This window comes from Emydura macquarii, unplaced genomic scaffold, assembly GCF_026122565.2.
Source record: "Emydura macquarii macquarii isolate MOO-44397 ecotype Brisbane River unplaced genomic scaffold, CSIRO-AGI_Emac_v2 contig_705, whole genome shotgun sequence".
NCBI lineage: Eukaryota > Metazoa > Chordata > Testudines > Chelidae > Emydura > Emydura macquarii.
Genome location: NW_027130842.1, coordinates 2,283,138 through 2,310,326, shown reverse-complemented (window position 1 = coordinate 2,310,326; position 27,189 = coordinate 2,283,138). Strand labels below are relative to the sequence as shown.

General features: G+C 41.2%; 1 protein-coding gene across 4 annotated transcripts in view; it reads right to left on the bottom strand.

Moving 5' to 3' along the window:
* PDE7B (phosphodiesterase 7B) overlaps nt 1–27,189 on the bottom strand; it is a 240,436-nt gene that overhangs the window by 93,496 nt on the left and 119,751 nt on the right. For 3 of the 4 annotated variants that reach the window (XM_067542268.1, XM_067542270.1, XM_067542269.1), the window contains exon 1: nt 14,694–15,973. The exons of the other annotated variant lie outside the window; for it this stretch is intronic. In XM_067542268.1, coding sequence (XP_067398369.1) covers nt 14,694–14,931 — 238 coding nt within the window. In that variant the 5' untranslated portion in view covers nt 14,932–15,973. Of the gene's footprint in view, nt 1–14,693; nt 15,974–27,189 lie in introns of those variants that run through there. 4 annotated transcript variants of the gene reach the window in all.

Below are 27,189 nucleotides of genomic sequence, written 5' to 3'. Positions count from 1 at the left end.
GCTGCTCATTGAAAGTAAAGTCTTTTGGCAAGAGCTAGTAGGCTGCACTTTTAGAATCTGCCATTGATGATTTAGGATAATCACTGACTACATTTCAGTCAGTACAAAGTAGCAGCCAGCATGACTTTTTGCCTTTCTCAGCTGGCTTCCAGCTGTGGCACTCCACACTGAATCACCACCCTGAGGGCAGGAAGATGCCACTGGTCTGATTTCTAAATGGAATCTAGTGGGAACATTTGTTCATAATTTCTCCCCTAATTTCTCAGTTTATAGAAACAAAAGAAAGTAATAACTTCTGCCTTGACTGCTCCCCATCCTTCATTATTATCAATTATGAAATCTGCAAAGAAAACAGCATTTACCTCCCATTCTTGGCAAAAAGCTGCTCCCCAGAGGCCAGAAACCCCCTTCTTTTGTATACTGATGTCTTCTGCATACCCATCACTCTCCAGAGTCTCTTGATCTTTGGTCTGACTTTTATTTTAGATTCCTCATGGTAGGGACATTGGCCCTGATTCTCCTCACTCATTAGTTTTACATTGGCTTAATTGAGTGGTTAGCATTCTTTTCCATACAGTGACCCAAGTACAGAAAAAAGAAAAAAAAAAATCTTGGAGACTGCCTCCTTCCATCTAGCCATAAAGCAAAGAAGGCCACTGCAACTCTGAGATTGAAAACCTATGGACTGTAATTCAACTGGCTTCAGTAGAATTCCTCCTGATTTTTACTGGATTCAAGCCCAACGTGTTAATGAGATTTGCCTGCAAAGTCCTGTGCACACCTGTGGGACTACATAAATAACAATGATTAAGAAACCTACCCTTTCTCATTTCAGTCCTGTTTACTTTCCCTGGCTCCTCTTCTCTCTTCTGTTTGGGTAACTTGCTGCTGGCCATCTTTAAGTAATTCTGAAGCTGTCTTTCCATAGTTATAATTTCCCATGGATTCCTTGTGCTTTCTCCTCTATGGAGTTTTTTTTTTTTTTTTTTGCAAACCCATCTGTCTGGCATTCATATTTTCTAGTACTTCTGTCTTGTTACTTTCATACTGCTTCCTATTATTTGATCTCTGTCCCTTCCACTTCTGCCTCTGTGTGTGGCTCAAAAACTCCTGTTCTGTTTTTCATCCCTATTGGACCCATTCTAAGTAGAACAGTGTCAGCTTGGGGCGCATACAGAGGATTTTTCCTCTCTGCTTACTCAGAAGAGGCTGAGGGCCTTGTTCTGAAAAATGGTTTCCATGGGAAGTTTGACACTGCTGTTCAGCAGTTGTATTGAGGTAAAGGAGGTTGTAACACATTTAAAGAGCTGGGAAACGGCTTCCACTAGCTCTGCAGGAGGGAGGTTCCCTTTTTGGGTCACCTGCGGAAGCTATTGCCTATAGGCCATGAGGATGCTGGTTTAAGTGTTGGCTCCAGTAATGTGCAAGATGCACACTCATTGTGTCCAGCTAGTTAAATCCACGTTAGTGTCACAGCATCACTTGGCAGATCCAACAGGGTTCATATGAGAGCTGCCAGGAAAGCCAAGGAATTTAGTTTATTTTCCATAGTCTTTCCTGTGAACTCTCACAGGCAGTGAAATTGGGTACAGATCCTATTGGGCAAACAAGAGTCTCATGAAGGGCATGTTATGTTCCAAAACATAAAACTGTTGTTTATTTTCTTAGATTAATTAGCCTATTGATCAACACTGATCATAGCCTGTACAAAAGTCAACTGCAAGACTTACCTATGAATAGGCTTCCACTTACCATTGGTACAGATAGTAATTAATAACACTGGTAGTAGTAATTTGTACTACTGTAGCTCCTAGAAGCCCTATGCACGGACAAGAACTGCATTGTGCTAGGCACTGTGGAAACACAGAACAAAAAGGCAGTCTTTGCCCCAAGGAGCTTATAATTGAAGTATAAGCCAAGAGACGACATATGGATACAGACAGAGAGGGATGGAGGAGTACAATGAAACAATACTGGTCAGCTTGATAGGCAGGGGTCTCAGCACATCATCAACCTAGCCATTGTCAAACATTTTGTAGGCATTATGGGAAAGGAGAGTTGTATGGAGAATAACAAAGTAGATTTGCAGATGTTTATGAGGAGCTCCTCCCAAGCATGAGGGGCAGCATAGGAAAAAGCACAAAGGTGCTTGTTTGAAAATGTAACAAGCGGGTGATGGAGGCTGGCATCATGGGCTGATCGGAGGCCTGAGTTGACATCCTGATAATGAAGGAGAGATGATAAGCACATTTTTGGCTACAAAGCAGTTTAGAAATGTTGGTAACAGTCTCATGGGGTCTGTGTTACAGCCTCAGTCAAGGGGCATGAACAGTTAAGTAGGAAATTAAAAGTTTGTATTTTTTCAATCAAAATTGCCACACATAATTAGCAAAACCTATTTAGCTTTTAACCTGCTGCTTTGCCAGCCATTGGGCATTACCTATGAGTAATGCACTTTGTCAAAAAATAACACGACTCATTCTACGTGTACTCTAAGAGGGAGTTTAGGTGAGCGTACAAAGTCTTTCTAATTACTAGTCATAATTTTACTCGCCACTCAGTTGATTATTTCAAACATTTAAAAAATCATGCTTCATAACTATGCACATTTTATCAGAAAATCTCAAAGCAATTCATAAAGATGGATAAGTATTTTAATTTTACAATCAGAAAATTGCCCAAGTGTAAGACACACCTAATTCAGCAAGGTACTTAAGAACATGCCTGACTTTAAGCACACGAATAGTCAGACTGAAATCAATTAGAGACTCATCTGCTTAAAGTTAGACATGGACTTTGTTAAATCAGGGTCTAAATAGCTTGCCCAAAGTCAGGGTGCTCTTCTATGATACATCTTGGTAGAGAACCTTGATCTCAAATCTCCTAATTCCACACAGTAGCCAGAGAGGTGTCCTCCTCATTACAAATAAGGATTTGGAGGAAAAGGACAAGAAAAATTAAATGATAATATCCTCAGCACAGGTGAGGTTTAGAAAATCTAAAGGATGACATCTTCCACAGGCAACTTCAGACTTTCTTCTGTACCATTCCTTGTTCATGGAAAGCCTTCTCTGAACTAATCTGTAAAGTCCAGCTTTCAAATCCCTTCTCAAGACTCACATCTACCACAGACCTAGAGTAACTGCCAACTGACAATGGATAGGCTGGGAGCCAACAGGGATTACTGGAATTGTTCATTTTCCTGTTTGTCTATTTTTAAAAAAGTATCTACTTGAAGCCTGTTAATTGTACACACATCTTGTCTATGTGATCATGTGCTCCTGTCACTGATCCCCTCACCTTCTCATTTTAAATCCCGCCCCCCCATTATTTTGTCTCCTATTGCTTACGTCTTGTCCTAAATTAGTTAGTAAACTCTTCAAGGCAGAAACGCTCTCCAGTTTTGTGTTTGAAAACTGAAGCCATGATTTTGGTTGGGACCTTTAAGTGCTACTGCAGTGCACACGATGACCACACCCTGATTTTCCACACATTATTTTGAATGCTTTTGAAAGCACACCCTCGCTGTGATTCCTCACACAGACACCCAAAATACACTAGTCCCCTTTCCTCCCTACTTGGCAGCGAGGCACAAAACTGCAAAGAACAGTGATCCAATGAAACCCTTTGGATGGAATCTTTAAAGTGTTTAAGAGTGATGGCCAGCCAATTCCCAACTGCACTGTACTCTGCTTGTCTTTGTCAACATGCCCTTCAGTCAAGGCTGTAATTTCGGTACCCAATAAATGGCCAACGTTATTAGACATGAGTGGAGTGGGAAAGGCTGCAACAATATTAATGTACAAGTGCAGTTACTGCTGCCTCATTCTGACTTTGGCAAGCAAGGGGGAATGAGAGCAACATAAGAAACTGAACAATGTGGCATGTAAGCAAATGCACAAACGCCAACGAAACTAGCAAAGAGAACAAGGAGGAGAAGAGTGGTCTCCTAGCACTGCCCTCTCATCTTTGCTACTCTGCTTTCCGTTTCTTTCCCCTCGCTCACCTGCTCTTCAGGGCTCCAGCCTTGATTTACAGGTCCCGGGACAACACACAGAAGCAAGTTTCCCCGCTCCACGCTGACAGGCTTAAAGGCAAGCCACAAACATTGCCTAGCCCAACCCTCCTTCCTCCCCACAAACCCAAGGTAGGGTGGATAAGAGACCATCTCTCCTTCATTTTTTCAAAATCATCACTCATTTAAAACCATGTGTCAAAATGGCAAAAGAACATCAAAGCTCAAACACACTCACATTTTATTCCATACATCCCCGGCCTCAAACACAGTGAAGGGTCCTGACAGCTCCTGATTCTGACCTTACTTAAAACCAGCTATTCAAGCTTTCCAGATCATTGGGCTCCCTCCCCAAAGCACCAGCATTCTTCTACTTCCCCCTACATTCTGTCTATGGTTCTCTCTCCTCTTCCTTGGTGTCTCCTCCACCTAGCTTTCCCCATCACTTTCCCACCTCTACTTCCCTTCTAATTCTTTCAAGTCTCCCACTCTTTCCATCCCAGGTTCTTCCACTCTATTTCTTCCCTTCCTCTCTCTGACTTCCCCATCTCTCTCTCCTTTGATCTGCCACAAATTCATTTTTTCCCCTTTCCTCCCGAGTTACACTCACTCTCTCATATTACCTCTCAAGTCCAATATATCTCTTTCCCTGTCTTGAGTCACTCACTCTCTTCCCTCCACTCCTGAGCAATCCTATCTCCCATTTTTCCACCTCCTGAATCCTCTTTTCCCTGATGATGGTGTGCTTTGACATACTCCTGTTTTAAACAGCAATACGTCAAAGTGCATTATAGAATTTTCACCTATTTTCCATTCCAAGTCTCCCTTTCCTTCTCTTCCACTCCCCAGGAAGGATCTTCTTATCATTTCATTGTCCTGCACTTAGGGCAGTTTGGGTCCTGTTTGGATCTGGCTTGCCATTTCTCAGCAGAGTTGGGTTTCTTTTAGATTGGACACAATCCTCTCTGTTGCTGCCCTGTGCTCCAACTACCCAGCTCCTACAGCTGGCCTGCACTCTCAGAGACCATGGGTTTCTGTGCTACACTTTCTTTTGGGAGCCCCTAAAGCAGGAGTTAGAGCCTGACACTGTCTCAACAGGTAACTCAGGACCTCCAATTGGGCCTGAGACGAACTTCATGATAGTCCACCCACTTACTCTCTTCTTCCCCCCATAGTATTTTCTTCCATAGTTTAACATTAATTACAAATGCAGAGTGTCTCTCCCACATGAAGTGGAACTGGCACTTTTGGAAGGCTACATATCTATTGACAGTATTTCATCTGACCATCCTAGCTGATTTATTCAAGGGCAGCTTTCATCCCCTAGTGAGAACAGTTATAAGTAACTTATGTTTCCCCACTGCCTTTAAGAAGAAGAGAGAGAGAGTGGAGCAAAATATTCAAGCAGTACAGTACATAAAACTCAGGAATCTGTCACAATTCCCTCATTCCCTAGTTCAATACATTTGAACCACTGTCAATGATCTTTAATTTCATCCTGAACAATTTTGTAAGGAAAGCTGAGTGAAGCAGTTTGTGGGAAAACCCTCTGACCCAAACCTTCATTCAATTCTTCATTCATTCTGATCCCACTAGATTAGATCTGTGCTTTTCCTGCAGTTAATAAATGTTCTCTTAATTCTGTTATTCCCTTTGCATTTCTCAGTCCCAGATGGGACTAGAAACGGAATTACTAAAACTCTGTGAAAGCGGCTGTTCCTGCAGTATTTCCAGCCTGCCTGAAAGCAGGAAATACAAGAAATCTTTCATGAAAACCTACAATTATGAGATTTCCAGCTTAAGTTTTGAACACACAGGCTATTTGGAAAAGGTTTGCATAAGCAAAGTTGTGAACACACAAGCTGTTTGGATAAGCACCTGGGTGCTTCTCTGAACTGAATCTCCAAAATATGAAGGTAGAAACAATCCCCAAAGGACCAAATGCTGCAGTCCTTAATTGAACAAACCCACCATTGAAGTCAATAGGAGTTTTTGTTGTTAAAAGACTGCAGAATTTGGTCTATAGATATTACAGATGGATTAGCTGACTTGACACGTTAGGTCTTTTTTTCCCCCATCAAAAATTCAGAGGGCTCCAGGGGATGCCCTCTACTTGAGGTTTTCAAGTATTTATCCTAGATACTACAGAACACTTCCTATCTAGTATGTCTCTGTAACATGTGCCTTTTTGAGAAAAAAAACTTGTGTCTTTTTGAGTCACATACAATCAGTTCCTGTAGACTAGAAAGTGATGATGTATCATAGGTTCAAGAATAAGGTTCAAATAATACTGTGAAGTATCTTTTCAATCTGAGTTATTTGGAATATTTTGTTTCTCAGCTGCCTGTGCTAGCCAGACTCACAAAGGCATCCAAAGTCTCCAAAGAACACTTAATCAGCTCAGAATGAAGGTACACATTCCATGTTCACAGGGTATTGGCACAGGGTTCTGAAAGCTCTCCAAAACACATCTCTATTTTAAACTGTACCTGTTTGTTCCCAGCTCACACACACATCTGAGCAAAGGGCAGCTGGGGATACAAGTCTTCTCTCCACCCAACATGTGCCCCCCCATGCAAAGACCAGGCACAGTTGGAGAGCAGAGACTCAGACACTGTTCCTCACCCTGAGCAGCGGAGAGAAGTTCCCCCGCTTCCTAGCATCTCTTTCTCTGTATCAGCCAGAGCTGGCCAGGCAGAGATGGAAACATTCTGCACCCTCCTAAGGGAAAGTGAAAAGGGCACACTCACTCCGCATGCCTGAGGGCTCTGGGAGGGATCATGCCAGCCTCTTCAGAAGCTTCCCAGGGAGGAGGAATTGCTTTATGCCACCCACTATGCAGCGCTGTGCCTAATAGCGCAAAAGAGCACTTTGGACCTGATCCAAAGCCCATTGAAGCTAACATTAAGACTATCACTGACTTCAGGTGGCTTTGGATCAGGCTCAGAATATCCTGGTTTGTGAATGGTTTCGGTACAACAGCGCTTAAAGGAATCCTGGCAACTTCTAATAACTAATTTCCAAAATTCCATTTTCTGACAGAACACTCTTCAAACAGCATGGCCCAAAATTGCACTAAAATAATCGTTAGAAATTGCTAAAGGTTTTTCTGCTCCCTTGCTGATGCTTAGAAGAATCTTTTGGCCAGGCCCGGCAGCAGCAGCACATGTTGCCCTTGTCCTCCCTCCCTTTTCTCTCTGTGCACACATCTTGTTGCTGCTGTTACTGGCAAACATCCTCTAGCAGGTCACGCATTTCTGTCCAGGACAAGGGAGTTACATCATCTTGTGAAAGCATGAGACAGAAAGTGCAGCTGGTCATCTACAAAACAGTGGAAGTGTCTCAACACGAGGTGTTGTCACCACCAGAAAGTTAACAAACAAAAATCAAGGAGATATCCCCCTCTCTGTTCTCTTTCAAATACAGTAATCTTAGGGATTACTTGTAACAATAGCAGAGACAGATGGAAATGTGCTTTGCAAGATGGAATGTGATGGGGACAGTGATGAAGATATCTTAAGAACTGAGATGCGTAATCCAAACATCTTGTGTCTGAAAATGCAGGCCTGGATTCAACAAAGTATTTAAACATGTGCTTAACCTTAATTTAACCTAAAGCAGGTTTAAATTCTTTGCTGAAAGGGTATGGGACTACTCACATTCTTAAAGTTAAACACAGATGTAAATGCTTTGCTGAATTGGGGCCATCGGCTGGAAATCTCACAAGAGACTTTTTTGTTGGGTTTTAGAGGTTTGTGGCTTTCTGGCTAGACTGGAGGAACAGTGTTACTCCCATATTATGATGCTTTCATTTCTGGTTCCGGCCAGAACCAGGAAGTGCCTACGTGCATACATATGGCAAATAATGAAAGAAAATGAACTTGAAGTCAACTGAAGTTTTTCAAACATCCCAAAGAGATTTGATTTAAGGATGGGAAGCATGGGAGGTTCTTATTTGAGCCAGTTTACCCATACATAAAAATTCCTCCTTAACCTTATTCCCTGAACTGTTGTGTCATCTTGTGCAAAGTCAATATTTTGAGTGTGCTGATGAGGTTATCATGGGTGACATAGTTTGAAAGACTTCAGTAGATGGCAGGAGTGAGGGAAATGGACTACAATGAAGGGGAAAGGTTAATCCTCAGGGATATAATTTCCTTGTGGCATCTGGAAAGTAAAGAACACTTTGCAAAATGTCAGCAACAGAAGATTCTGCAGGGTATAGCCCCTCACGCAAGAAGCTTCCAGCGCATATTTTTCCGACTCCTAAACTAGGAACTTATGTTAGGTAATTTTGCCTCATGCCTTTTTAAGCACATGTTGCAATGTACTCTATCTACCACATTTACAAATAAAAAATCAAGAAGCTAAATGGCACATCAGCAAGTCTATCCCAAGCAATACACTTAGCTTTTGTAGCTCTCTTGCCAAATAAAAGATGGCTCAGAGAGAATGGACACATCCAGCCGAGCACACCTATAACACAGTGATCACTCATCCTACTGGTAACTTTTTTAATTTTTCACAGAATTCATATTGGTAAATATATTAAAATTTTAAGGAAAGGTGAAGAAAAAAAAGTAAATTTTGAATAGAAACAACCCAACAAAGCTAGGAAGAACAGCTGGTTTATAATGGCAGATGTCCAGTGCAGGTATGCTAGAAACAAGGAGCTTCAGGGCTTCTGTGGTAGGGCTGGGAGCCGATCCCTCCCCCTTTGTAGTTCCCCTTAACTGTCATTCGAGGTGGGAGAGATGGCGAGGTCCCAGCTGAGGGTTGGCTGGGGACCAAGATGGGTAAGGAGGAGTGCTGTCGAAAACTACCAGGTATATACTGAAATGATTATGGAATTACCTGCACTGTACCCAGACATTTAAGAATAAGATTCTGGTCTAATTATACTACATCTAGTGTCTCCTGTCCTTCTTCTGGACAATGGAGCTCCACAAAGTTATACCATATAAGGATCTGGCCTATTAATGTTTAGATCATTCTTTAAACAGGTGTTCTGAGTTGGCATGTCATTAAATTTGCTTTTACTTTTTTTTTTTTTTTTTGGGGGGGGGGTGGGGGGTGCATCAGGGGCATTAACTCCAAGGTCTTGGCCAAAATCCAATTTGGATAATTACATTCTGTCTACCTAAATACATCCTGGTGTTTCAACGTATATGATATTCTTCTTCACTACCTCTCCTCTGTTGTATGTGTGCACTGCTAAACAGCTGCCCAAAGAGCTGCTCCCGATATTCCTGCAAACAAAATTCAGTTTGCACAAATGTTCATGGGAAAGCAAACAAAAATTGGGTGCCAGCATGACTAAACTGAAAAGCCATTTAGAATTTGTGAAAATATTTGCATATATTCCCCCCCCACACACACACACACTATTTGCTCAGTTCTAGTTCTTACTCTCCTAATCTCCTTTCAACATCAAGGGAAGTTTTGCCTGAGTAAAGACTGAGGCCTAAGTAAAAAGTGAGGCCTTTGGATTTGGCTTTAAATCACCTACTTATTGTAAAAAATCATATTGCATACAAACCTCCTTCATTGTTTTAATAAACAGTTATACTGTACTGTAACTTTACAAGTATGTAGAAAGACATATTCCATACCTCCAAAGAGTTTTCAGTTCCACCACAGTAAATGATCATATTAACTGAATGCAATTTCATGGCCAGAACATGAGTTAAAGTTACCCAGTTACCTTGTTTCAAGCAAACTCGTTTTCTTTGTCCCCAATAAACAACACATTTGGCAAGTTCCAATGTTCCCTGTTTTGTTCAGAAATAGATGTAGTAAGCAGCCTTCCTGCCTGTGGTGCCTATCTCAGCAGTGCACAAATGAAGTTGTTTTCAGTCCAAGGAAAAGTGTAAGGAACTAGACAAATGCTGAGACAAAACACTGGAACTATCTACTGTGTCTTAGGTACTTGGAAGGGGCATTTAAAGGGTCTGATCTAGCAAGGTTCTGAGCACAGTCAATTCCTGTTGACTTCAACTCAGCATCTCACTGATTCAATTAGCAAATTAGCATAGCCAGGCCCTCAAAGTGTAGGGAGAGTCCCCTCTCAAGGGCTAATGATTGTAGTGGCACTCAAAAGGTTTATCAAGATCCTTGACCTGGTGAGATTACAAACTCCTTTTGGACATGATTTAACAAGGAAGTAACAAGATGGTGAGGCTGGAAGGATGGATAGGGCAATATTAATAATATTGCACAGCATGGTGGGACAAAAGTGTTTGGTTCTGATGAAAGAAATGGACAAAAATATTAAGTAGAATGCAAGTCAACATGTTTCTTTAGCTTCAAGGAAGAAATGGGTCATCAGGAAGGATTTAAAAGAGTGGTTAGTGGCTTTGTGGACTAGCTCAGGAAGGACATTTCAGGGAGAGAGGGCAGTGTAGAAGGAAGAGCTGACATATTTGTGGGAAAAGTGGACAAGTGGTTTCCTGAGGCTGGCACCATTGGCAGAGCAGAGACAATTGGGGGTTGTGGGGATGTGATAAGAGACAAGGTTGGAGAAGCACAGGAAGAATTATTTAGTGCCCTAAAAGCAATGACATGAAATTTGAAAGTGATTCCGTGGAGAAGGAGGAGACAGTGGATTCAAAGAGGGAGGAGTGAGAGGCAAAGCAATGAGCAGAGGAAATTATCTTACTTGCAGGATTCGGCATGGACTGGAAGAGGATGTGCGGGTGTCTCTAGTTATTGTTCTCCATTTCTAAATGAGACAGACTCCTCTATTAATGATGAGCAAGACACACGTGTGAATCAGAGCCTACATATCTGAGAGGTCAGTTGCAGCGAGCAGGAGAAAGAGGAAGGGAGGTGGGAAAGCTTTTTCAAGTCATTTCAGAAACGCACAAACACTTGTGTCTGGAAGGCCCTGAAGAATCTAAGTATCGTAACCCAGTCTTCTCTCAGGAGATGTCATGTGTATGAATGTGTCAGTGTGAGTGATAGGGCTTCTCTACACACTGGGGTAATGCACTTGACAGGGGTGCGATTTAGAAATCAATTAAATTGCAGCATGTTAATGCAGTCTGTATAGGAAACAGTCAGTGCCCACCTGCACAGTTTAATGTGCTTTAACATAGTTTCAAACGGCCCTATGTGAAAGCGCACTAGGAAACATTTAGTGCACACAACCAGGGTTTACACAGACCAATCCACATGCAACACATTAATGTCCTTTAGAAATCACACCCTCAAACTACACATCACTCAACCACATCAACAAGCCCAGAGAGGGAGAAAGAGAGAGAGACCCAAGAGAAGAAAAGGATAATTACGCAGAACATTAAGCAAGGGTGGTAGAAAATGAGCACAGTTCAAAACACAGCCTCCTTTTACAGACCAAACATTTTAAACTGTGTTCAAGCCCTGCTGGGTAGGGAAGGGTCTGTCTCAATCATGGTGCTAGTTAGAGCTGGTTGAGTTATTCAGTCAAAATAATGAATCCAGTACATTCTGGCATTTTTCTTCCAATACATTATTTGCAAATAAATGTTTCTATTATTCGATCTGCTGCAAACATTTTGAATAATGATTAATTCTAATCCCCCCCACCATCAAATTAATTACATTCCATTATTCCACCATCTCTAGTTCTTAACTCTGTTTAGCATATTGGGAGAGAGGTAATGTATATGTGCTAACCTGCTTTTGCCACAGTTAATGAGACACTCTCTTCTCCAAAAATCACACAGGGTTTTGGTTTGTGCTAGCACAGACAGGGATTTAAATGAAAAAAATTACTAAGCAACAACTGGCAAGGGGCAGGGAAGGAAAGCAAGGTCTGCAGACATAGCAGATATAATTGCCATGCCTCTTAAAGCTGGCAAGAGCAAGCTAATATGATCTGATTTTCAAAATTTTTTAAGGAAAATATCTCACCAGAAATTTTGCAGATTAATCTTCTCATACAATTATGTATGTAGCAAACACTGTAATTTGGGAGAGGGGATCCAGATTCTGCATATTTCCTGATTGCTATGGAGGACCCCAAGATCTGTAGGACTCAGATGAGGTTCTCATGGGGCGGAGCAGGGGGGCCAGGATTTAAACTCTAAGAGTCTAGTCTGATCACTCAATCTTAGTGTTGGAGGTTGGATTCAGCCCACATTAAGTGAGGAACCTCCACAATAAGATCTTTAAAACACAGCAGAAATCCTGACAACTTCCCTTTCCTTCCAAAACATCCCAACATTTTCTCTTATTTTTGTTCAGTCTCTTACTTCACCTCGTAAGCTATAGTAAGGAAAATATAACTTCAGATTATGTGATATAATGTAGGATGAGTTATCATGAGGACACGTCAAAATGTAAACAAAAACACCCTTGATTTGGCAAGTGCTATGAATGTGAGTCTCCAACAGCTGTGGTGAGGCAAAAAGCAAGCAATGTTTGTACTATGGTGCCTCACCAGCCATTCTGGCACAGGCAGATTTTTCAAAACTAAGGTTGCAAGTACTTCATACCACTGATGATTTCAGATGACTGTGGCAAAGGATGGGGGAAGCAGAGAAGGTAAGATAGGCAGATTGCTTTTTGAGTTAATGTTTAGATCCTCTCTGATGGACAGACTTTTACTGGCTTCCCCACATACAGTTCATTTTGTTCAGCTGCTGAACAAAATGATGATGAAAATAGCCCAGAAAAAAGGGAAACCGCCATGACAATTGCTATAGGGAAGGGGGGGGGGGAGGGGGGGAGAACCAACGACCCAGGTCGCCTTCATCACATGCTGGATTGACTTATTAACTGTTCAAAGTTATGGAGTCATATTGTTTTCTCAGTGGTGTAAATTAACTGAGGTCATGAGTTATGGATTTACACTGGTATAACAGTAGAATTGGCACCATAAGGCCAGATTAGCCCTTCACAGGATATTAGTAATACCTATTTGAGTCAACGGGAATTACTCACATCCTGCTGGTGGAAGAATCAGAGTCCATGAAGATAATTATCTATTCTTTATATTTTTTTTAAAATGTTACATTTCTCTCACTGTCCCTTTCCGCCATACATCACCCACTACTCTCCACTCCACCCCCACGTGTTCTCTTAAATACACACCCACAGGTGCCTCCAGAGGTCTTAAGGGGAACATTCTTCATTAAATAAACTGTAGCTGCTCTGAATGTGACGTGGTTGTATTTTCTGCCTAGGTGGCTTTTTTGAATATTTCCAGCACTACTTGTATGAACAATGTGGTGGATGAATCATCGGTTCATTTCTCTTTGACCAAAATCCATCCCTCTGAGCATTCAATTCCCACTTGCCACACAAACCTCACAATCCCATCAGTTTGCTCCACTGTCTCCCCATCTCATTTGTTACACACTTAATACAGTCCCCTTCCTTTACCCAAGACAAACTCTGTAGAAAGACTTGCATTAAAGTGACTGGAAAAATTATAAAAAATGGTTCCCAGTCCCAGCTGAGATGGAAAGTAATACATTTTCTCTGGAGCTTGACAGACTTTCTCTCCTCTCCCCCTTTCAAAATAAAAATGAGCTAAGCACCTTTTTATGATATGGTTTTTAACAGGAATATTTAAGGATGAGACACAGATGACTGGCTACCTCTGCCTTGCCCAGTCATTCCCAAATTCATTATGTCAAGCAGCACAGGCTCAGTCCCACCAGAAGTGACCCACACACATACAAGCCCTCACCCCACACTACTCAAGTAATCCATATTGTGTGATGAGCTCTCTATAATGGATTCCAGAATATTCGCAGCATACTTACTCCATATGCAGGATGATTTCCTATGAAGTGCTAATATTTATTATCATTATTGGCATGATGGTAGCACCTGGCTCCAATTACAATCAAGGTGCCATTATTGCACTGAACGTTGTATTTACATGTCCCTGCCCTGAACAGTTTATAATTTAAACAGATTGTAACAAAAGAAAGGAGAAAGGAAATGTTAATTCCATTTTGTACCTGCTTAAGAACCTTGCTGAATCGATTTCAGTGAGAGTTAGGCACCCAGGTGCTTTTGACAATTCCATTAAGTGCCTACCTGAATCTACAGGTGTCTAAATACCTTTAAAAACCTGGTCCAAAGTGACATCCCAAGATCATCCAGGCAGTCTGTGGCAGAGGTGGCCAACTCTCCTGAGGCACATGTCAAAGCCATAACCACATCCTTCCTTTCTAGTTTTTAATTTCAATTGTTGTGATCACACCAAAAAACACCGCTGTATTCTCAAAGAACAGACCTGGTTCCTAGTCCCTCTACACACACACAATCATGTTTTAGGATTATTACTGGCAGTATTACATTTTTCAATAAGGCCACGGTGCTCAAAAACTATTAAACATATATATTTTTAGAGCAGCCTTACAAAACTGTCATGCAGATTGATCTACCAGGGACTAAACCTACTCGCCTGCTGTTTACCATCAAGGTTGATGGTGAAAATAACCCTGTTATTTCGTTTGCCTGTCATAAAACAGGTACTCCCCAGAGTGAGTGGGCAGGCAGAGTCTGGCCAAACTGCTGTAAAGGATTTCAATACATTAGTATGTCAGTCACAACCCTTAAGTCCCAGAGCTCCACATTTCTCCCCTCAGCCACTGCCTTCCCCTGTGTACCTAAACACACACACACAGGTTGCAAGATTAGATGAGATTACACCTTTTACAGAATATATTAAATATACCTGATAAACCGCCCAGAGCATCTTCATTTTCCAAAATCCCTCTCTGCTTAGTCCCTCGCAGTTCACTTTTGGATTTCCAAATGAGCTTTACCATCCTGATCATCTCAGGCAACTTGCAGGCTAGGGTCCCCGGCTGATAGCTGGGCAGGCTGCCCATGGAAAAGGGCATAAACTCTTCTCCTGTCCTCCACCGCCTGCCCAGTTCTGTTGAATTAAAAAACCTATCTAGCATGGGCATCCTGTCCTGTGCTCTCCAGAAAGGGCTGCTCCTGCTGTTGGACTAGGGACACACTTCACAGCCAGAGACCAATGAAAACAATAAAAATGGGCCCCCACAACTAAGGAAAAGGCTTCTGCTGCAGCAGCCTCAGTACCCCTACTGCCTCTTGACAAACACGGAGAGATGTGCTTTCCAAGGTTTCCCACTGGCAAGTGAGCTGAAGGGAGTTACTGTACTTCTTCCTCCTCAGAGATAGATGCATTTTTTTTTCCACTCGCCGTCTGTCTCAGGCTCCAAGTTACAACACTTAATTAATCCCAGACTACAGCTGGAACATCAGAAAAAAAAAATGGTGTGGGGGAGAGACGCCAGTGAGGTATTTTTCTTTTCCTCTCTCTCTCTCTTCTTACTGTTTTGTTTGCTTGTTTGTTTGCTTGTTTGTAGGGATTGTCACCCTACTGCAAGGCGCTGGAAGTTGCAGCAAAAGGAACATTTTCATCTACAGGTTTGTTATCAGGAGCTATCAGGTAAACAGCTGCTGGTTTATTAAAGAAAAGAGCTCCACCAAATCATGCCCTGCAGTCTGAAGTAACCCTCAATAAACAGAGAAGCTTGAGCAGCTCAGCAGAACCAGTTCACAGCTGTCTCTCTCTGGCTAGACTGGCAGAAGGCCATCCCTCCCTTCCACTAATGACCGCATTATAATGAAGATATTAAGAAGACTGTTTGAATTTATCTACACGGTAATGCAATTAAATAGGCTTCCTGCCCACCCACCTCCGTCTTCTTCCTCTTCTCTGTCATTTGGTTCTCAGCAAACCCAAAGGGGGTTTTGGCCTATTAGTCAAATCCCTCTGTAACCTTAGCTGCCCTTCAGCTGCAAGGGAAATAACACTGATTCACATTCCAAAGTTAACTGGGAAAGAAGTGAATCAGGAAAGCAGTAAGATCTGCATTCACAAGTCTGATGCTGTTGTGTAATCTTAACAAACAGCTTCGGTTTTAAATTCCATTTTTTTGAAGAAAAATAATCATAAAAACAATAAGTAAGAAAGAAAGAAAGGGCTTGACTGGCAAGGAAAAGTAAGTTGTTGAAATTCCACTTTTTCATGGGAGTTCTCCCTGTGGATTTATTATTTTGGCGGCTAGGTGCAAGGCTCCACCTGAGTGAAGGAATAAGTTCATGTGAGGACATTAACTGGTGGCTAGTGATCCCTCATTGATTGCACACAGAAGACAATTATCATCACCAATCTTTAAAGACAAGACAAAAGATGTCTGGGGTCTGCTCTGAACAGCTCTGTCACACACACAAATGAGGTGGGGTATTGTATCTGTAGCACTTTCACTAGCAAATGCGGTTGCTGGGACATTTTTGAACATGTATGATCTCTGTTTTTTAGACAGATGTTACAACAATCTCTTCTCTCTTTTGCTTCACATCACCAAATAGCAGGACCCTTTATTTTGTCTGGCTTTTTACTGTTCTTATACAGTTGGCACTCAATCTATATTCCTTTTAGTGCTGGGTTATCCTTCAGACTTGGTGTTTGTTTAGGAGTGCAGGAAGGAACTGATGGAATGGGGGCAGCTTACTGTACCATCTCCTTTTTTGTTTTGAATAAAACTACAGAAAGTTCATTTAATAGGAATTTTTCCTAGTGTCCTGTTTCTTTTACAGATGGAAAAATAAACTGGCAAACAAACAGGATCTTCCTTCATCAGGGAAGAAGATCCAAGTGAAGGAATTGAAGTTAACATCCTTAAGTATAAAAAAAGCAGAATGCACAAGTTTTTCCTTGTTATGCCAACATCAGCAGGAGCAGCATGATATTTCCACTCTTCTAGCATCCTTTGCCATGTTTATCTTACTGGTCCCACCTCAAATTAGAGGCAGCAATGTTCTTAAAAAATATGGTTATTTTTAATGTAGGCTGTGGTGCTGTATTATTAGCATATTTGTTGAATATGATCTAACTATTCAGTGCTTTCAGGTGGCCCTGGTTTGAAAAAAGTGATGTGCTCCTTAAGTGTTATGCCATTGTTGTTGTAATGTTATTTTGCAGGAGCGCTTAGCATCAGGATATCCTGACCCTTGGAACAAAGGAGTTAAGAACAAAGAAAACAAATAGATGATATAAAGTAATACACCACAAGCACTGACACATTCGTACAACACATGGCTGCACTTCCATGACAAGGACGAGTGTTATTGTTTTATCCCAAGTTGGTATAATTTCAATAGCTTTATTTTGATTGTTTCATGTTGTTGTTTTTCTATTATTGGAACAAGTCATGCAACTGAAGCTTCTTAAAGGAATGATGCTTCCGTTAAGGAGGAGTGAACTGTTTCAACTACAGTAAGTAATGACCCAGACCTTTGCCTAATGCGTAGATTCAACGCAGGCTGATTTTTCTTATTTTTCTAAGATACAAAAAAATTCAGTTAACTTTTTTTTCCAATTATTATTTTTCATTTTTGTTCACCTCTGCACTTCCTGGTCCCAGCTGGGACAAGAAGCAGAAGTTCCAAAATACTATGAAAGAAAGACTGTCCTTGTGGTATTTACCAGCTTGGTGGGAAACAGAAAGTACCAGAAATCTCCCAAGAAAGCTTGTTCTCAGATGTCCAGTCCAATATTTGTAGACCCAAGAAGTCTGGAGAGCTTTAGATAAGCCTCTGAACATTTAGGTGCTTAACCAAACCACACATCCAAACTGAGCCGACAGACTTAGGCTACCACTGCTTTCTTTCAGTTCTTTATTACTAATACCTTCTTCTAGTTTTTCAAAAGCTGGTCTTGCTTTATGCATCCTCAAAAGTGGGGGTGCAATTATGCGCCTACAGGTAGGGTCATTTGGGCAGCTGCGTACCTAACTTGTAAATGGAATCAAGTAGACAGAATCCAAATGATCTTCACTATTCTTGTAGTAAATAATAGTGAAAATTGTACCTGCAATTTTTCAAATGAGGGGGGAAAAAAAGAGGAGGACTAGTGAAGACCACCTTGAAAATCTGATATGTTGTCATGATGGCTACTTTATTTTAAAAGTATATATAATAGATCTAACACATTTAAGACATACTTCTCTAGGGAAACTAGGGGCATGTAAAACCTGCTGCTCTTGACAGAATGTAGTTCTTTCTAGGTGCCCCTGGTCAATTTGAGAGTCACCATTTGGACTCACAAAAACATACACTTTTTGAAGGTCTTTGCTTTGCATGAATGAAGGTAACTGGGAATGAATACTGGCAAGTCAGGCCAAAATCAGTGGTTCAATAGCTAGCACTGACATAACTGCAACTCTCTGGTTATCTTGATTAGAGCTGGCAACATTTTTTTAACCAAGACTCTTTTTGACAAAAATGCAAATTTAGTGACACTGAAACACTTTGCGAATTTGCGTGAATTTTGCTGATTTGTTTCAGTCAAACAACCCTAAAAAATTGTTAAATAAACAAATAAATAAAATGTTTCATTTTGTCAGTTTTGAAAGGAAATATTTCTGTTAAATTTCCTTAAATGTTAACAAATACCCAAAATTGAAACAAAATGTTTCCTATTTTGTTTGACCTGAAACAATTTTTTAAAAAAAGTTTTCAAAATTGCCAGTGAACCAAAAAATACATTCATTTAGTTTCAGTTCTTGCAGTACCACAAATGCATATTAACATAAAAGACAGCAACAGGGAAACAGTCCTGAAACACAAGTGTGCTTGATGGGAAACTTATTTGTATCCTGTTTGCCAACAGCATCTTGAGAATATACATTATACAGAATTATAGGTGTAGGTTTTCACTGAATAGGTACCTCAAAACTAGCTAGAATCCAGAGTTTATTCATCCTACTTGAAAAATGATTTTGGCTGTGGCTGGCAGACATTTCTTTTGGCTTCTCCATCATAAGAGAGGAGCCACCTTTTGAGAGCTGCTGAAGAGGAATGTTTAGAATGAGATAATGTTCTTCCAAACCCACGAACCATCAAAAAATCTCCTTTAGCACTAGCTTCAGATGTTTTACACCAGGGTTCATAGCCTTGACTGGAGTAAATTGTCATAGGTCCACTGATTTCAATTGCAATATGATGATTTACATAAGTTGGGGGGCTGGCCCCAAGACAACGTTTTTCACCCCATTAAGGAAAAATCAGAATCACAAATGCACAACGAATGTCAAATACACAGGGAAATGTGCTCAACCATTTGTTACTGAATATATTTTTTAAAAAATCAGTGAACAAGCTCAGCTCACCTAAAACTTCCTTTCTTCCATTTCAGTGTGGGCCAGATTTTAAACAAACCACCGAATAAAGATGGGTCATTTGCTGTTGCTACTGAATGTACTACTTTATGGCTCTGAGTAAAGGAAGGTTAAGCAATTACAACATAAATATAAATGTAATAGCTTTGGCCCCAGCTCCTCTTAAGCAGCAATGCCAGCAAAGAGGTGAAATGAGTCAGTTCTGAAGACCTGACAAGGCAGTGTATATTTTCACAGATAGGCATGAGAATTGAAAAAGGCATGAGGAAAAGAAGAGGGAGGTGGGAGAAAAGGGAAGGGAATAAGCTGACAGATTCACAGGTTGTGTTTCATGATTGGTATCTCTTAAAAAGTTTTACTTGTTTGCTTATTCCTTTTAAGCTGTGTAGGAAGGGCGGCAGCAGCAGCAGAATTGCATGCCAGATGGTAGAGAAACTGCCTCGTGTGTATCTTTCCAGTCTATTGCAGCCTGCCTGGCCTTCATTAACCCAGTGCTCTGGTTTTCATTGCAAGTTTCTCTCCCCCCACTTCTCTCTCTTCCGTCCTTCAAAGTGGGGGGGGAGGGGGAGAAGAGGGAATTGGGTCGGGGGAAGAGAAAGAATGAAGCCAGGTTTTAAGCTGGCATAGAACCACTGTCTTGGCTCTCAGCTGCCATGGTCAGTGCCAAATCTACTGTCTCCAGCAGCTCTCCCACAACAAATCAGTCCAGGCACACAAAAGCTGTTAAATAATGTTGAAGAAAAATCCTTGATTTCCCCCTCCCATCCCCACCATTCTTTCCAATTCCCTTCCCCAAGCCTCTTTCCCCAGAAATGACCTCCTCCTGCTTGCCAGTACTGTAAGTGGACTTACAATCTGAAGATTTGCTGACAGCTTCCTTAGCGCTCAACTATCCTTGGCCATGTATGTCAATAGAGCAAAAGGAGAAGTCCAATAGCCTTACTCCTGTTCTTTCATTCCAGCAGCTGCTGCTTGGAAAAGGGGATTCCTTCTTTGGTATATACGTGTAAACCAAAAAACAGATTGATTAGGACTGGAAATGACCTCCAGTGGGTCATGTTGTCCAGCTCACGACACTGTGGCAGATTTAGTTTTTCTTAAACATTCCCAAAGAGATGTCTTGACACAGCTAATGATTTTTATAATCTATTTACATAGCACATGATACTTTAAACATGTAAAAAACCAGACTGCCAAGATTTTCCAAAGTGACTAGTGATTTCAGATGCCCCAATGTTTGGAGTTCCAACTTGAGACATCTTAAAATGAGTCTGATTTTCAGAAAGTGCTATGGACCCATCCTCTGAAAATCAAGTATTTTGAGTTGGGCTCCCAAAATGGAATCACCCAAAATCACTAGTCACTTTGGAAAATCTTGCCCTATCCCTGCCTTGTGGGTCCTTAATTCATGCAGATGAAATAAATGGGATAATCATTTAAGGTCCATAATGAGTGGAGACACCATTTGTGTGACACTGACTTTAGAAAGCTACATGGAATTGGGTGTTAAGGGAAGAAGAGAGATTTGCAGGTGGGGAATGGCACTTGGCATATGTGAAGTGAAAGTTCCAAGTGTGTGGGGTGGCTTGAAAAGAAAATCAAGAAACCAAGAGCAGGAAGGGATAAAGGGTGCATGTAGGAGAGAAGAGTGACATATAGATGATGTGAGGAAGATTAAAAAAGACATGTAGGCAGGCAAACTTGTGCGTAACCTTTAAGGTGAGGTTCCCCAACCACCCTTGATAGTTTGTTCCATTGACTTAACAACTTATGAAGCTTTTCCTAATATTTAGCTTACATTTTTCCCGCCCAATAACTTGAGTTAGACTAAAACATTTCAGTCCTCAGGAGACTAAATTATTGTGTGCCACAGGCAGAGAAAAGGAGAGAACGAGGTGCCGCTTATTTGTGGACAGCAATTATGTGTCCGTTCTAGACTGAACATGCCCACCTTCATTAACTTTACCTTATCGCATCCCACTTTTTCCAATGCTTCTGCCACTTTTATTACTTTCTTCCTCCATTCTATTGGTGTCTTTTTTTCCAGATGTGGGATGTCATCATTTGGGACAACTGCACTTGTATTTCCCCCTCGTGGTCCAGCAAAGGCACCCATTTGAGGCTCCTGGCTCCTCAGCCGTTACCTCTCTTGGGCAGATCTTTGCCTCTTGCTCTGGGGTATTTTCAGGCTGCACAATTCCCTGTCTACACTGTGAATTCCCCAGCAATGCAGACTGCCTCAGTAGACCTGCGTTGCCTTCTTCTCTCAGAGGCTGCAAATAGTGAAATTTTCACGGTTAAGTTACACAGTCCTTTCTAAGCAAGCACATGTATTCTTAAGGTAAAAGCCGTACAGAGAAAACATATTAAGAACAATACAAAAACCAAACCCAACACACATACTAATAAGCTTATCAGAGATCAATCCAACTCCAACAAGAACTCTAGCAAGTGAACTGTCCTTCCAACCTCACAAACTCCTATAGCTACAAGTTCATAACTCCTTTGGCTCAGAACAAGAACATCCATGGATCTGTGAGTTAGTCCTTTGTGCCTTTTGATCCTAGGAAAAGGTAATTTATAGACAAAATTCCCCTCCCCAGGGCAAAGCTTTAAAAGACAAGGTGTGGAGGTGGGTATTTGCATTCTCCTCCCCTTAAATATTTCCTAGAAAAAACTTGCTCAAGTAACTGTACATTCTTGTCTTAGCCCACTGTTTAAACGAGTCCTTTGAAAATCATAGCACTTTTCTAGGTTTACATTAGGTCAAATCTTCTAGACAAGTTACATACAATCCCACAATAATACTAAAACATTGGCATTTTTAATAAAATGAGCTTCTAAGATACTTACACTTAATTCAATAAGATTTAACTTACTTCAATGAGGTTAGACCACGATATTGCAGCTAATTGCCATACCTGTCACTTGGAGCTCAGAACTGAACTCAGAATTCCCAAGTGGAATCTGGAAGTTGCTCCTACTTTGAAAAGTTATAATTTTTTGAGCTATGTGCCACTGATACAAATTAAACCATTGTTGTCTGCAGTGTTATAGCTGTGTTGGTCCCAGGCTATCAGAGAGACAAGGTGGGTGTGATAATATTATTTTTTATTGGACCAGCTTCTGTTGGTGAGAGAGACAAGGTTTTGAGCTCACACAGAGCTGAAGAAGAGCTCTGTGTAAATGTGAAGGCCTGGCTCTCCCTCCAAAAGAAGTTGGTCCAATAAAAGCTATTATCTCACCCACCTTGTCTCTCTATGAATTAAACTAGGCTACCTCAGAAGCTCCAGAGGAGGTTATAGGAAAGAAAACCTCAGATATTAAAATGAAACGTTGGCTTCAGACACACAAAGAAATACCCCTTTCCTAATCATAAATATAAACAAGAATAAAAACAGACACAGAAAAACAATATATATTATTATATCTATATCTGTGAGCTACTAAGATACTTAAACTTAATTCAGTAAGACTTAACTTTACTTACACACACACGGGAAATGGAGGCAAAACAAACCCATTTTTAAATACATTTTCTCCCCAAGGTGCATTATGTATATCCCCGAATTCAGCCACCCCACCTTATGCTGCAATAAAGCCAGATCTAAATAGAGTTTAAACCCCAATCTAAATGGAGTTTGGCTTGGTCAGTACTTGGATGGAGAACCTCCAAGAAACAACCATGGATCCATATTTGAGACACAGGGTTATGTTTAAGCAGTCTTTGAATGCATGTTCACCTGGTGGAACATCTTGTAACTATCACAGTCAAGACTAGTGAAATGAACCTCTACTAAGAATAATGGGATCCACTGTCTGTTGATATCTTTTCCTGGGTGCTGCACCACTTAATGGAAGGACTCACCTACGGTGAGCATCATACTGGGGGATGTTCAAAATATAGCCAGAGGTGACAGACAGTATTGTTCTATGGGTCCAGACTGCAACTCCAGGTGAATGGGAGCATTTCCATTGACTTCAGTAGGCATTGGATTAGGCTTCTGGGGAGAAGGTTTTTGAAGAGGAGGAGGAGAGAGGATTATTTGAGTTCAAAAGGGTGAGGAGCTGAGTCTCTTGCTTCAATACCCATGGAGATTGCACATTTTTATGATTAACAATTTGTACTACTAACGAAACAAAAATGCCTGTGGTAAAGGAATAAACAGAAGTTCAGAACAAATTGGAAACAGTGAGGTTGTGTAATTTTTCCACTGCCTGTTTTGGAAAATTTCAAAAAGTTCAGTATGGTTACTTTGGTTTAGAATCTCCCACAGCAGGTGGTGAAACTCTACGTACATGGAAAGGAAATGGCAGAGACAACAGGTAAGAAATATTTTTAGATTAAAAAAAGGCCCACGTAGAAGTAATCTGCTACTACACACCTTCACATATGCTGATTTTTGCTGAAGAAGAGATTAGAAGGGAACTGCCTTCAGTATATTTATTACTCTGTAGGGATTCCACTTGATTATCCCCTTACTTCCTTGGAGTCCTTGATTTCCTACATTTAATACTAAAGATTGTGAATTTAGTATAGAGTAAAAATAATATAAGAAATTTACTTAATGTCATTTATCTTGAAAGTTTCTAGAGAAATACTTCCTCATCCCAATGAAATGCTGCGATCACAGTCATCACTGGAGCAGATTTGCAGCAAATGCTTAATAATGCACTGTGGTTTAGGGTAGGAAGTGAAATAGACTGTATCCAGTTGAAAATGCAGGGAGAATGTAGGTAGGCAGAGTGTGACTACTCATATTAAAGTATGGTTAGAATAGTGGGGAGAATCACCCCCCACATGCCTGCAGCATCTTACAGGAGGCATTTCCTTTTAGTGGGTGTTTAAAAAAAAAGTGAGTGAGTGAGACAGGAAAAAAAGATAAAACAGCTGAAAAGTAGAGCTCCCTCAACCCACAATTCATCAAGGCACATAAACACACACTTGATGTTAAGAGTAAACTACAAGCTTTACATTGAAGCATTTGACTTATTTCTCCCAGGGAGGAGAAGAGAAGCAATGGGGATGAAACTTGGATCTTAACTGGTGTGCTAGAATGCACTCCTGTATTCTCCCCTTGCACGCTACTGTAATAATCTTTTACACAGTATGCCTTGTGAGGTATCATTTTAAAACTCCATTTGTTGGTCATTATTATCCTGGTAAAATATGTGTAGCAACATTGTATGTAAAGTTATGAGATTCTACGAAATGGTGTTACTAAAACACGTTCCAAGTCTGGGGAGTGGCCAAACCAGTTCCTCAGAGACAAAGGGCAAGCTGACGCCTCAACCAGATGTAAACAAGGTAAATGGGCCATTATCTGCTGGCAGGAAAGGGACGTGGGTGGAAAACCCTACATTTTAGCAAAGAAACAGAATGGAGTTCCCATCCACACAGACTTTTTGTCTCCTGAATCAGCTGGAAATGCCTCTGAAAAGGGGGTGAGGACTATAAAAAGGAAAGGTGACACCACATGGGACCCCGCCTCCTTGCTTTCTCTTTGTCCATTGATTTACAGCACCAGAAGGAACAAAGGTAGCAGCCATTACACAGAAGAAGAGAACCTGGCCTAAGAAGTTTGGCCAGTAAGACTATTGAGAACATGTGGTGAGAAATCTTTGCTTTGAATTTAACATAGATTGTTAAGTTAGGCAGTAGTTGTGTTTTATCTTTATTTTTTCTTGTGCCCATTTCTGACTTTTATGCCTCATTACTCGAATTCACTTAAAAACTATCTTTTTTAGTTAATAATCTTGGTTTATTGTTTTATCTAAACCAGTGTGTTTCAACTGAAGTGTATGGGAAACTCCATTTGGGATAATAAGGTTTGTGCATATTATTTCTATCAGTAAAATTATGGACTTTATATGAGTTTGTCCTGTCCAGGAGAAGGCTGGGCAGTACAAGACATACATTTGTGGGGAAATCTGGGACAGGCAATGTGTTGGGGTCACCCTGTGGTATAATTAAGGCTGGTAAAAGCCTGGGTATGACTGGCAGGTTGCAAGTATGCACAGGCATAGCTAGGAATGACTTACATGCTAAAAGCTGATTGTGAGCAGACGGAGAGTGGAGGCAACAACAGCAAAACAGTATAAAGGGTTTCCCCCATGTTACAGGGCAAAGGTGATACAGCTACTCACTAGTCTAGATTGCATCCTGGGTATGTCATAGTTGGAGTCTCTATGTCTTTGCACACATGCAGAGTACAGGACAGGGCAAACTGTAACAAGGTTCAAAAAAGAACTAAATAAGTTCTTGGAGGATAGGTCCATTAGCCAGGATGGGCAGGGATGCAAAACCATGTTCTGAAGTGTCCCTAGCCTCTGTTGCCAGAAGCTGGGAGTGGGCAAAAGAGTATGGCAGCAGGGAATGGATCACTTGATGATAACCTGTTCTGTTCATTCACTCTGACGCACCTGGCATTGGCCACTGTCAGAAGACAGGACACTGGGCTAGATGAACCATTGGTCTGATCCAGTATGGGCATTCTTATGTTCAACTCAGAAAGAATCAGAAACTTCCACATCAGGGTAAGAGTTACCAGACCAGTTCAGTAGCTATTCTGAGGCTGTATAGGAAGTTTTCATTGTGGGCAACCCACCTGGCAGGTCATAGCCTATTCACTCGCTGACTGCTGAGCCAGTCAGAGAGCAAAAGTTATAGATACAGGAGTTAAAACAGCCTTTTGGACTTAGTGGCTGACAGACACAGAACTAAGATGTGTCTCTCGTGAGGGCTGGGTCCCAATCCCTGTACCACATTGGATACAGGTCAGTGCTATTCTAGCTTTATTTACTAGGGAAGCTAGTAAGATAATGTTTGGTCCACTGCAGTGTGTTTTATGGACCTAGAGGGAAACCCGGGATGAGCACTGTCACCCCTAGTGGCTACAAAGTCTGTGGAAATTACATTGCGCTATCAGCTGTCTGGTCTAAATGGAGATTCTGTCTCAGTTAAAGAGAGCGAATGGGGCTGCACTTAGGACATGAGGGTTTGTGAACTCTTACCTGACATAGCTGGGCTGAAGGGGAGAAGATGGTGCTCTGTAAAGTGAGAGCCACATAGGGTACGTCTACATTGCAACAACAATAAAAAAAAAAAGCCATGGCACAGCGTCTGAGCCTTGGTCAATTGACTCAGGCTCAAGGGGCTCAGGCTGTAAGACTAACCATAGCAGTGTAGACGGTTGGGCTCCAGCTGGAGCCCAGGCTCTGAGACCATCCCCGGATCGCCCAGACCAGCCACGGCTGTGTTACAGGTCTTTTATCGCAGTGTAGCCACATCCACAGAGATCCAGGAAGCTGATATTTTATTTGCTGATCCCAATCACTGTACCACTTTGGATTTCTGTTTCACCAGCAACTGAGACGACCAGCCAGCTACTAATGCAAAGACTGGAATGCTGCTAGAGAAAGCCCCAGACTATTTATTTGCTGAGAAGGTTCTGAAGTATTTTGGAAAGGACCGAGATGTTGCCATTCTTCTCAAGCTTTAAGGAGTCCAGCTGACACACACTACGGGTCACACTATAAAAAATGAGAAATCATTTCGGAGAGACAATCAGAAGGGAATGTGTTCTGATGTGTGTGCTAAAGTATGGAAAATGTTATGTTGAAACCTTACATTTGAATGTTTGTAATAGAAACAAAAGGGGGAAAGTCTGTATAAGGAATACCAGTTGTTCTACTGTCTAATAGCATTTGTTTAAAAGTTATACAGAGTATTCCAAATACTATTCACAGTATTTTATACTATTCACAACGTTTTGTGTAAATTAAATATTTATTTTACTAAGAAAGCGCAGGGTGGTCTCTCTCTCTGAAATTGACTGGGGATTATTAATATCCATTTTTCAGGGTTTTACATACAGTAACCTCAAGGTTTAACTCTGGGTAACGCTTTCTGAAAAATCCTGAAAAGACAGAACCTGACCTCTGCTTTAGTGAAGAGGCAAGCTGCGGTGCAGGAAGAAGGGCAGTGTATAGTTATACAATGTATTGCCTCAG